The 11,495-nt window shown below is 65.0% G+C and overlaps 2 protein-coding genes across 3 annotated transcripts; both read right to left on the reverse strand.

Moving 5' to 3' along the window:
* LOC137467078 (nuclear RNA export factor 1-like) lies at positions 1-5,908 on the reverse strand (the record flags this gene model as incomplete). Its single annotated transcript, XM_068178632.1, is given in 15 exon segments — positions 1-142; positions 246-355; positions 1,230-1,277; positions 1,279-1,338; positions 1,767-1,855; positions 1,965-2,010; positions 2,012-2,035; positions 2,505-2,585; positions 3,018-3,044; positions 3,046-3,123; positions 3,511-3,594; positions 4,048-4,111; positions 4,113-4,172; positions 4,884-5,064; positions 5,782-5,908. Coding segments are annotated over 15 exon segments (1,128 nt in total), but the record flags the coding sequence as incomplete, so codon positions are not given.
* A 136-nt stretch (positions 5,909-6,044) lies between these two features.
* Positions 6,045-10,708, reverse strand: STX5 (syntaxin 5). Of its 2 annotated transcripts, XM_068178664.1 has the most exons (10): positions 10,519-10,708; positions 10,270-10,343; positions 9,711-9,766; positions 9,530-9,600; positions 9,333-9,449; positions 9,205-9,261; positions 8,159-8,234; positions 7,670-7,770; positions 7,462-7,583; positions 6,045-6,803 (listed from the first exon to the last, which is right to left on the reverse strand). In XM_068178664.1, the coding sequence occupies exons 1-10, from the start codon at positions 10,687-10,689 to the stop codon at positions 6,644-6,646; spliced, it is 1,005 nt and encodes a 334-aa protein (XP_068034765.1). In that variant the 5' UTR covers positions 10,690-10,708; the 3' UTR covers positions 6,045-6,643. The 2 variants fall into 2 exon arrangements, with proteins under 2 accessions (XP_068034765.1, XP_068034766.1); XM_068178665.1 differs by lacking the exon at positions 9,333-9,449 and having other exon boundaries at positions 10,519-10,702.
* Positions 10,709-11,495: the final 787 nt, after the last annotated feature.

An 11,495-nucleotide genomic window follows, 5' to 3' on the forward strand; every position in this document is an offset into this window, starting at 1 on the left:
GATCTGGGGGGGGTCCCTGGGGGGGTCCCAGTGGATCTGGGGGTGTACCTGACTGTCCCTGTTTATCCCTGTGGATCTGGGGGTGTCCCTGGGGCTGTCCCCAGGATTTTGGGGTGCCCCGGGTTTCGGGGTGCCCCCGTACCTGATGTAGCTGTCCCAGGGGCTGTCCCTGTTTTGCCCCCCGGGTTTCGGGGTGTCCCCCCGGGTTTCGGGGTGTCCCCCCGGGTTTCGGGGTGCCCCCGTACCTGATGTAGCTGGCCTGGTCGCGGAAGGCGTCGCACAGGGGGTTCCCGTCCAGCCACAGCTCCTGCAGCTTCAGTCCCTTCACCTTGTCCAGCTCCCGCTCCGACTTCAGCTGCAAGGGCACAGCTGGCACAGCTGGCACGGCCGGGCGTGCCTGGCACACCTGGGCACGCCTGGGGCACGCCTGGGGCACACCTGGGCACGCCTGGGGCACACCTGGGGACATCCTCGGGGGCACGTGGGGGCACAGCTGGCACGGCCGGGCGTGCCTGGCACACCTGGGCACGCCTGGGGCACACCTGGGGCACACCTGGGCGTGCCTGGGGCACGCCTGGGCGTGCCTGGCACACCCGGGGGCACCTGGGGGCACAGCTGGCACAGCTCAGGCGCGCCTGGGCACACCTGGGGACATCCTGAGGGACGCTTGGGCACACCTGGGCACACCTGGGGGGGCTCGTGGAGACGCCTGGGGGCTCTTAGAGGGGTCTCAGGCAGGGCTGGGGGGTCCCAGGAAGGGTTTTGGGGTCCCAGGCAGGGTTTCGGGGTGCCGGGCAGGGTTTCGGGGTGCCGGGGCAGGGTTTCGGGGGGCCGGCCAGGGTTTCGGGGTCCCAGGGGGGTCCCAGGCAGGGTTTTGGGGGTCCCAGGCAGGGTTTCGGGGTGCCGGGCAGGGTTTCGGGGTGCCGGGCAGGGTTTCGGGGGGCCGGCCAGGGTTTCGGGGTCCCAGGGGGGTCCCAGGCAGGGTTTCGGGGTCCCAGGCAGGGTTTTGGGGTCCCAGGCAGGGTTTCGGGGTGCTGGGCAGGGTTTCGGGGGGCCGGCCAGGGTTTCGGGGTTCCAGGGGGGTCCCAGGCAGGGGTTTCAGGGTCCCCAGGCAGGGTTTTGGGGGTACCGGGCAGGGTTTCGGGGTCCCAGGGGGGTCCCAGGCAGGGGTTTCGGGGTCCCAGCAGGGTTTCAGAGTGCCAGGCAGGGTTTCGGGGGGCCGCACCCACCTCGTTGCGGGACAGGTCGAGCGCTTTGAGGCGCGGGGCCTTGAGGGGGCAGCTCGGCCAGGTCGTCCAGGCGGAACAGGCGGTTACTGCCCAGGTTCAGGGACTGCAGCTGGGAAATGGGGAAAATGGGGAAAGTGGGGGAAAAAAAAAAGGATTATGGAGAAAAAAATGGGAGGAAAATGGGGAAAAATGGGATTATGTGGGGAAAAATGGAGAAAAAATGGGGGGGGAAATGGGGAAAAATGGGATTATGAGGAGAAAAAAGGGGGGGAAATGGGAGGAATGAGGGGGGAATGAGGGGGGAATGAGGGGGATGGGGGGAAATGGGGGGAAATGGGGAGTTTGGGGAAAATGGGGAGTTTCGGGGGGGCAAAAAAGAGGATTGGGGGAACAAACAGAGAGCTTGGGGGGGAAAAAACGGAATTTGGGAGGCAAAGGTCTCTGGGGTCCCAGGGGGGGCCTGAGGGGATCAGAACGGGATCCCAAAGGGGGTCTGGGGTCCCAAGGGGGGGCCCCCAGGGGGGTCTGGGGTCCCACCTCGGGGATGTTCTCCTCGATGATGCGCAGCACCACCCCCATGGAGCTGCGCTGGCTCAGCACCACGTCGATGCTCTGGGCCACCAGGTCTGGGACACGGGGGGGACACGGGGGGGACACGGGGGGGACACGGGGTCAGGGCTGGCCCCTGCAGCCCCCCTGAGCCCCCCCGAGCCCCCCCAAGCCCCCTGAGCTCACCCGGGTCCACGCGGAGGCTCTTGAGGTCCAGCGCCTGCTGGGAGCCCGTCGTAGCGCTTGCTCATGCACAGCTTGGGGTGGGACAGGGTGAGACCCCGACCCAAATGCACCCCACAACCACCCCAAACCACCCCAAACCATCCCAGAGCCCCAAAACCACCCCACAACCACCCCAAACCATCCCTGAACCCCAAATGCACCCCACAACCACCCCAAATCCACCCACACCATCCCAGAACCATCCCTGAACCCCAAATGCACCCCACAACCACCCCAAACCATCCCAAAGCCCCAAATCCACCCCAAACCACCCCAAACCATCCCAGAACCATCCCTGAACCCCAAAACTGTCCCAAAACCCACCCGAGCCCCCAAAATCACCCCACAACTACCCAAAACCACCCCAAAACCACCTCTGAGCCCCCAAAACCACCCTCAAACCCCTCCCGAGCCCCAAAACCCCACCAACCCCATTCCCAATCGACTCCAAGCCCCCCAAAACCGCCCCAAACCCCCCCGGCCCCCCAGGACCGTGCCCACCTTGAGCTGCTCGATCTCCTCGGGTTTGAGCTCGTTCTGCAGCGACTGCGGCGGCGCCGAGGAGTTGATGACGATGACGACCTGGGGGACGGGCTGGGCTGAGGAACTTCCAGAACCTTCCCAGCCCCGCTCCAGCCCACCCCGGCCGTCCCACGCACCCCAATCCCACCCCGCTCCCCTCTGAGCCACCGCACCCCATTCCAACCCCCCGTCCCAACCCCCGCCTCGGAGCCATCCCGTTCCATCTCCCTGACCCCATCCCACCATAAATCCCATAAATCCCATCCTATCCCATAAATCCCATAAATGCCATCCCACAAACCCTATCCCATCCCATTCCCATCTCCCTAATCCCATCCCACCCTAAACCCCATAAATCCCGTCCCATAAACCCCATCCTATCCCATAAACCTCATCCCCTAAACCCCATCCCACCCCATTCCCATCTCCCTAATCCCATCCCAGAACTCCCACCCCATTCCCACCTCCCTGACCCCACAGACCCCAGCCCACCTTGTAGTTGTCCCTGTCGGTGATTTTTCCGGGACACCTGCTTGAGGGCGCTGGCCGTGGTCGCGTCCTCCACGTAGAACTGGGCCCGGTTGTGGTCGTAGTGGAACTGCAACGGGGCCGGGGGGGACTGGGGCTGGGACGGGGTCCCAAACCCCCCCAGCGTTCCCCCAAAATCCCCTCGGGATCTGGGTTTGGAACGGGGCCCTCCTGAGATCCCAAATCCCCCAAAATCCCCAAAAGTCTCCCCAGGATCCAGGGCTGGAACAGTGCCCTCCTGGGATCCTAAATCCCCCAAAACCCCCTCGGGATCCGGGGCTGGAACGGAGCCAAGACCCCAAATGCCCCAAAGTCTCCTCGGGATCTGGAGCTGGAAGAGGGCCAGGATCCCAAATGCCCCAAAATCCCCCCGAAACCCCCCAAAAGCCCCTCGGGATCCGGGGCTGGAGCGGGGCCGGGATCCCAAAATCCCCAAGCGCCCCAGAAGGGCGCTGACCTCGACGGGGGTGAAGGGGACGCTGCAGAGATTCTGGATGGAGCTCAGCAGCCAGGACTTGTCGTACTTCTTCCCGTAGGGAATCTGCGGGGCGCCAGGCAGTGCGGAACGGACAGAGGGAGAGGAGAAAGGAACGGGAGCGGCAGAGGGACGACAGCGGGAAAGGGGAGGGACGGGAAAGGGAGACAAGGGGGGAACGAAAGCAGAGGTCAGACTCCCCAGTCCCAAACCCATCCCAAACCCATCCCAAACCCAATCCCAAACCCAATCCCATCCCAATCCCCATCCCATTCCCAATTTCCCTACTCCCACCCCAATCCCAATCCCTGTTCCCAATCTGATCCCCATTCCATTCTCGTTCCCACCCCAATCCCACCCCATTCCAATCCCAATCCCACCCCATTCCTACTGCCATTCCCAATCCCGTTCCCGTTCCCACCCCAATCCCATTCCCGTTCCCAATCCCATTCCCATTCCCAATCCCATTCCCGTTCCCAATCCCATTCCCCGTTCCCAATCCCGTTCCCGTTCCCCCACCGTGATTTTGAACCAGCTCCTCCTGCCGCCGTCCCGGCCGGCGCCGCCCCCCGCGCTCCCCGGGCTCCCGTTTCACCGTGATGTTGATGTTGGCCAGGCGGCCGGAGCGCGGCGCGTACGGGACGCTGCCGGGAACGGGAATGGGAACGGTCAGCCGGGAATAACCGGAATAACCGGGAATAACCGGGAATGGTCAGATGGGAATAACCGGGAATGGGATCGGGAGGGGTCAGCCGGGAGTAACCCGGGATGGGCCAGGAATGACCCGGGAACCACCCCAGGATCGGCCGGGGTTGATCAGCCGGGAATAACCGGGGGGAATAAACCCGGGATCAGCGGGGAATAACCAGGAATAAACCAGGGATCAGCCGGGAATAACCGGGAATAAACCAGGGATCAGCCGGGAATAACCAGGAAAAAAACAGGGATCAGCCGGGAATAACCGGAGGGAATAAACCCGGGATCAGCGGGGAATAACCGGGAATAAACCAGGGATCAGCTGGGAATAACCGGGGGGAATAAACCCGGGATCAGCTGAGAATAACTGGGAATAAACCAGGGATCAGCCGGGAAGAACCGGGAATAAACCCGGGATCAGCCGGGAATAACCGGGAATAAACCCAGGAACGACCCCAGGCTGAGCTAGGAATCACCGGGAACAACCCCGGGAATAAACCCGGGAATAACCCCGAGAACGGCCAGGAATCACCGGGAATAAACCCGGGATCGGCAAGGAATCACCCAGGAATAACCCCGGGCACCACCCTGGGAATAAGCCCGGGATCAGCCAGGAACCCCCCCGGTGCTCCCGGTGCTCCCGGTGTCCCGGCACTCACTAGCGCCCGCGGGGGCCGTCGTGCGGCTCGGCCATGGGGACGTCGCCGTCGTCCTCGTCGGGGCGGGCGCGGCGGGGGCGGCCCCGGGGGTTCACCTCGCTGTACATCTTCCCCCGGAACGGCCCCCGGCCCTTCCGCCGCCGCCCCGGGAACGCCCGGCCGCCCACACGGTCATCGTGCTCTGCGGGGGACGGCGGGGATGGCACCGGCACCGGCACCGGGGGTGGCACCGGCACCGCCACCGGGGGTGGCACCGGCACCGGCACCGGGGGTGGCACCGGCACCGGCTTTCCCCGGCTCGCCCTCTGCGGGCCCATACCCCCCCACAAGCCCTCCGGGACACCGGGAGCGGCACCGGGCCCTCCCCCGTTCCAGGCTCCCGTCCCCATCCCGGACCCCTCACCGGGCACCGGCCCCGGGTCTCTCCCAGCGCGGCTCCATCACCCCGAGCCCCCTCCCCGCCGCGAGCACCGGGGGCACCGGGAGCGGCCCCGTTCCGCTCCAGAGCCCCGCACCGGCCACCGCCGCCGGCCCGGGGACACCGGGACCGGCCGCGGGCTCCCTCCCGCCGCGCTGCCGGTGCCGTTGCCCTCCCCGGTGCTCCCTCCCCGCTCCCCGTTCCCCCGGCACCGTCACCGACCCCGGGGCTCCCGACGCGCGCCCCCTCCTCGGGGTCTCTGCCCTCCCGGTGCCGTTCCCCGTTCCCGTGTCCCCCTCCCCTCCCCGCCCGGTGCCGCCCCTCCCCCCCATCCCGGGCCTACCGCCAGCCCCCGGGCCTGCCCGGCCGGGCTCCCTCGCCGCCCCCGCCGCCGCCCGGGGCTGCCCCGCGGGCCCTCCCCGCGCGCCCCCCGCGCGCCCCCGGTGCCCGCCGAGCCCCCGGTGCCCCCGCCCCGCTCACCGCTGTACCCGCCCCCCTTCCCCTCCTCCGCCATCGCCGCCGCCGCCGCGGCCTCCCCGCCGCGCGTCCCCCTGACGTCACTTCCGCCCGCCGGGTCAGCCGCGCACGCGCAGTCGCCACAACCGCCCCCCCCCTTCCGCCCCCCGAGGCCGCGGGTTCGAGTCCCGGCCCCGGAGGAAAAAGACCAGGAGGCGGCGTTCGGGGGGCGCAGGGTTTATTGGGGAGCTCGGGGGGGCGTCAGCCGCCCCAAAGGCTCCCCGCGGGGTTCAGGGCAGCCCCCAGACCCCCCCCGGCGGGCCCAAGGCTTTCCCGGGGGGAGCTCCTGTTCCCACGGGGGTCCTGCAGCCCCCCGGGGATTTAAGGGGGTCGGCGGTGGGGCGCACAGGCCCCTTTCGGGGGTCTGCAGCCCCCCCCGAGGGACCCCAAGCGCTTGATTGGGGTCCCAGGGCTTTGAAGGACACCCGAGGGGGTCCCACGGCCCCCCCCACCGTTTGTGACGAGCTCCACCCCCCCCCCCACCACTTTTGGGGGTCCCGGGGCTCCCACGGGGGTCCCGCACCCCCCAAGGTCCGTGGGGTTCACAGCCCCCCCCAGCCCGGGGGTCTCACAGCTTCCACTGGGGTCTCCATCCCCCCCGCTCTCCCGGGGTCCCCCCCCTACCCCTTTTTGGGGGTCGCGGGCTCTGTGGGGGTCCCCAGCCCCTTTTTGGGGCTCCCGTGGTCCATGGGGAGGGGTCCCAGAGCAGTGCCAGGGTCCCCAACCCCCACCAAGGAGGGGAAAGGGGGGGGCTGGGGGGTCCCGGGGGGGTTTTGGGGCCCCCGCCCCGTGTCCGAGCGGGACTTTGGGGGGAAAAGGAGCGGTTTCAGGCCAGGAAGACGACGAAGACGATGAAGAAGACGATGAGGATGAGGAAGATCTTGAGCAGCAGCCAGCGGTTGGACGAGACCGACTGGAAATATTTGAGGATCTCGCCGTGCGCCGCCTCCACGTTGAGCTGAGCGTCCTCCACGCTGGAGTCGATCCTGGGGCACGGGAGCAGGGAACGGGAAAAGGGGCAAAAATGGGGGGAACGGCAGAAAAATGGGGGGAAATTGGGGGGAAACGGCAGAAAAATGGGGGGAAATCGTGGGGAAATGTGGGGGAAAATATGGGGAAATTGGGGGAGAAATTGGGGAAAAATCACAGAAAAATTGGGGAGATATGGGGGAAATGACAGAGAAATGGGGGGAAATGGGGGGAATATGGGGGAGAAATGACAGGAAAATTAGGGGAAATTGGGAGGAAAATGGGGGGGGAAAAGAAAAATTGGGGAAATGGGGGGGAAATTACAGGAAAATTGGGGGGAAATTACAGGAAAATTGGGGAGGAAACTGGAGGAGTCAGGGAGGGGAATCCGGGGGCTCAGGGAGGGGAATTTGGGGGAGTCAGGGAGATGAATTTGGGGGCTCAGGGAGGGGGAATTTGGGGGCTCAGGGAGCGGGGTCTGGGGGCTCAGGGAGATGAATTTGGGGGCTCAGGGATGGGGAATTTGGGGGCTCAGGGATGGGGGAATTTGGGGGCTCAGGGAGCGGGGTCTGGGGGCTCAGGGAGGGGGAATTTGGGGGCTCAGGGAGGGGGAATTTGGGGGCTCAGGGAGCGGGGTCTGGGGGCTCTGGGGGGCAATCCGGGGCATTTGGGCACCTCTGGATGGTCTCCTCCTGCTCCTTGACCATGTGTGCGAGCTGCTGGAAGATGGAGCCCAGCTCCACGATGGTGGACTCGATGTTCTGCATGGTGTCGGCCCGGCTCTGGATGTACGAGTCCTGGGGGCACGGCCACGGCTGCTCGGGCTGCCCCGAATCCCCAAAATCCCCTTTTTTTGGGGGGTTTTTTCTTTGGGGACCCAAACCTGCTCATCCAGCAGCTGCAGCTGCTGGCTCGTCCTGCTGTCCATCTCGATGGCCACGGCCCCCGCGCGCTGCGGCTCGGCCTGGAGCACGGCCGGGCTGCCTGGGGGAAGGAGCCCCCAGAGATCCCTTTCCACCCCAATTCCCCCAAAATCCCCGTTTCCCACCCAGAATTCCCCCTAAATTCCCCTTTGATCACACATAATTCCCTCTAAATTCGCCCAAAATTCCCATTTCCCACCCAAATTCCCCCAAAATCCCCTTTTCCCACCCAAATTCCCCCAAATTTCCCTTTTCCCACCCAAAATTTCCCTTTTCCCACCCAGAATTCCCCCAAAATTCCCTTTCCAACCAAATTCCCCCAGAATTTCCCTTTTCCCACCCGAATTTTCTCAAAATTCCCCCGAAATTCCCCTTTCCCACCCAAGCTGCCCTGAAATTCCCCCGAAATTCCCTTTCCCACCCCGAATTCCCGGGAATTCCCAGCTCACTGAGGTTGTTGGCGGCCAGGGCCGAGACGGGGGCGCGGGAGAAATGTTCCCGTCGGCTGCGCTGCTGCTTCAGGTTCTGGGGGAAAATGAGGGGAAAATGGGGAGAAAAGGGAGGGAAAATGGGGAGAAAAAAAACGGGAAATAGGGGGGAAAATTGGGGAGGAACAGGGGAAAAAATGAGGGGGAGAAAGAGCAAAGAAAGGGGGAAATGTGGGGAGAGGAGAGAAAAATGGGGAGGAAAATGGGGAGAAAAGGGGGAAATGTGGAATAAGGAGGAGAACAGAATTGGAGGAAAAAGAGAAAAAGAAGTGAGAGAAGCAGCAGAAAAATAAAACAAGGAAAAGTGGGGGAAAAGGAGAAAGCAAGAAAAAAAACCAGAGGAAAAGGGGAACGGCACGAAAGAGGAAAATGTGGTGGGAAGAACAAGGGGAAAAAAAGAGAAAAGGGCAAAAAGGTGAAAATGGGAAAAGAGGAAGCAGGACAGCAGAGAGGGAAAAGGAAAAAGAGAAAAAAGAAAAAAGAGAGAAAAGAAAAAAGAGGAAAACAGAAAAAGATGAACATGGTGAAAGAAAGAGAAAAAAAGAGAAAAAAAAAGAAAAAATATGAAAAGGGAAAAAGAGAAAAAGATAAAAAAGAGAAAAAGGAAGAAGAGAAAAAGAGGGAGAAAAAAGGAAAAGCAGGAAAAAAGGAAAAAAGAGAAAAAGAAAAAGTGGAAAAAGAAATAAAGAGAAAAAAAGAAAAAAAATTGAAAAATAAATAAATAGGAAAAAGGAGAAAAGAGAAAAAGAGGAAAGAAAAAAAAAGGAAAAAGCAAAAAACAGGAAAAGAGGAAAAAGAAAAAAGAGAAAAAAGTGAAAAAGAGGAAAAGAGAAAAAAGAAAACAGAGAAAAAGGGAAAAAGTGAAGAAGACGAAAAGAAGAAAAAAGAGGAAAAAGAAAAAAGAAGAAAAGGAAAAAAGAGAAAAAGAGGCAAGGGGAAAAAGAGAAAAGAAAAAAGAGGAAGAGGGGAAAGCAGGCCAGGAGCGAAGGGAGCCGCCGCGCGCTCACCTCGGTGCGCACCTCCAGCACGGATTTGAAGTCGTTGGACATGGAGGCCAGTTTGGACTGGGGGGCACGGGGGGGTCAGGCTGGGGCTCCCGGGGGTCCCGGGGCCCCCCGAGCCCCGCCCGTCCCACCTGCAGCGACAGCAGCACGGACGTGGAGTGGCTCTGGAGGTGGCGGCCGGGCGGGCCGCCGCGCGCCCGCGCCAGCCCCTGCAGCTGGGCGATCTGCTTGTTCAGGCTGCCGATGTCCTGGCGGCGCGGGGGGGTCAGGGCGCCCAGGAGCGGCGCCCGAGCCCCCCGGCCCCCGGCCCCCGGCCCCCGGCCCCCACCTGCTTGATGATGTAGGTGAGCTCCTCGATCTCCACCGATTTGTCGTCGAACAGCGATTTGCGCTTGGCCACTGCGGGGGGAGGTCAGGGAGCCCCCAGAGCCCCCCCCCGAGACCCCCGACCCCCCCCCCCCGCCCCGGGGAGCCCCAACCCCCCCCGGGACCCCCAAGCCCCCACTCACGGATGGTCAGCTTCTCCAGCTTGGCAAAGGTGTGGCTCAGGTCCCGCCCGACGCGCCTGGGGAGGGGGTGCCAGGGATGGGGGGCCTGGAGACCCCCCCACGCCTGCGCACCCCCACCCCCAATTCCTGGGGATCCCAACCCCCGCAGCTGGGGGACCCTGACCCCCAATTCCCGGGGACCCCCACCTCGATTCCCGGGGACCCCATCCCCAATTCCCGGGGACCCCCACCTCGATTCCTAAGGATCCCAATTCCCGGGGACCCCCACCCCAATTCCCAGGGACCCCAACCCCAAATGCCAGGGACCTCCACCCCAATTCCCGGGAACCCCACCCCAATTCCCGGGGACCCCCACCCCAAATGCCAGGGACCCCCACCCCAATTTCCGGGGACCCCCACCTCAAATACCAGGGATCCCAACCCCAATTCCCGGGCACCCCCATCCCCAATTCCCGGGGACCCCCACCCCAATTCCCGGGGACCCCCACCCCAATTCCCGGGGACCCCCACCCGGTCCCGTCCCACCCGGGGTCCCTGCCCGCCCGCGCCCCCTCCTCACTTGGCCATCAGGCTGAACTCGCTGCGCTGCCGCCCGGGCCCGGGGGCGGCTCGGCCCGGCTGGAGCCCCCCGTCCTGGGGGGGACAGGGGGGCGTCAGGGGGGACCCCCGGGCCGGGGAGGGGGAGGGGAAAACGGGGGGAGGGGAGCTTGGGGACCCCCGGGGCGGGGGGGGAGGGAACAGCGGAGGGGAGGCCCCCAGGTACAGGGGGGGAGGGGGATTTGGGGGTGCCGGGGGGTCCCGGGGTCACCTGCCGGCCCTGCAGCGATTTGCAGGCGAAGAGGAACTCCTGGGTCCTGTCGCGACACGACATGACGTCGGCGGGCGGGGGCTCCGGGGGGGGCAGGGCCGCAGTCCGGGGGGGCCCCGGGGGCGCGCCCGGTTCCCGGTGCCTAGGGCCGAGCCGGCGGCGCGCCTGCATCGGGGCTCATCGCCTGCGCCTGCGGCACCGGGGGGTCACCGGGCTGTGAGGGGGGGACGGACACACCGGACCCGAGCCCCGGGACCCCCCGCAAACCGGGACCGCCCAATTCCGGGAGCCCCCGGAGCTCCCGGCGGGGCCGAGGGGGGTCCCGGGCCCGCCCCGCCCCTCCCGCCCCTCACCGCGGGCTCGGCCGGGCCGGACGCCGCCACCGGGAGCCTCCGGGCGCGCTGACGTCACTGCCACGTCCCTTCCGCCGGAAGTGCCGCCGAAACCGGAACAGAACCCCCGGTACTTCCGGGAGGGAACGGGGATAGGCCACGCCCCGATCGGGGCAGTGCTGGTGAAGCCACGCCCATAGCAACGGACCGCACCCACAGCAACGCCTCCTGCTGCGGGGAACGGCGGGAACGGAGCGGCCCCGCCCCCAAAACCGGAGCGGGAATTGAGGCTCCGAGCCCCGGTACCGAGCCCGCACCGGGGACTCCGGGAATGGCGGGGCCCCGCCCCTGGCATCAGGCCCCGCCCACAGCGTTATCCCCGCCCCTAGCAACAAGCCCCACCCCATCTATTCGGCGCAATGAAACCGCCCTTAGCAACAAGCCCCGCCCCTAGCAACCCCCGGCCCGGCCCCCCCGAAACGGCGCCGTTCCCCGTGACGCCATCAGGTGACGTCAGAGCCCGGTTCCGGTACGGCGGGACCCGACACAGAGCGGCTCAGGCGGAATGCGCGGCCTTTATTGGGGCGGGGGGGGGCGGGGAGGGTCCCATGGGCGGCGGCGGCGGCGCCTCCCGCTGGTCCCGGC

Source organism: Anomalospiza imberbis, unplaced genomic scaffold, assembly GCF_031753505.1.
Source record: "Anomalospiza imberbis isolate Cuckoo-Finch-1a 21T00152 unplaced genomic scaffold, ASM3175350v1 scaffold_52, whole genome shotgun sequence".
Taxonomy (NCBI): domain Eukaryota; kingdom Metazoa; phylum Chordata; class Aves; order Passeriformes; family Viduidae; genus Anomalospiza; species Anomalospiza imberbis.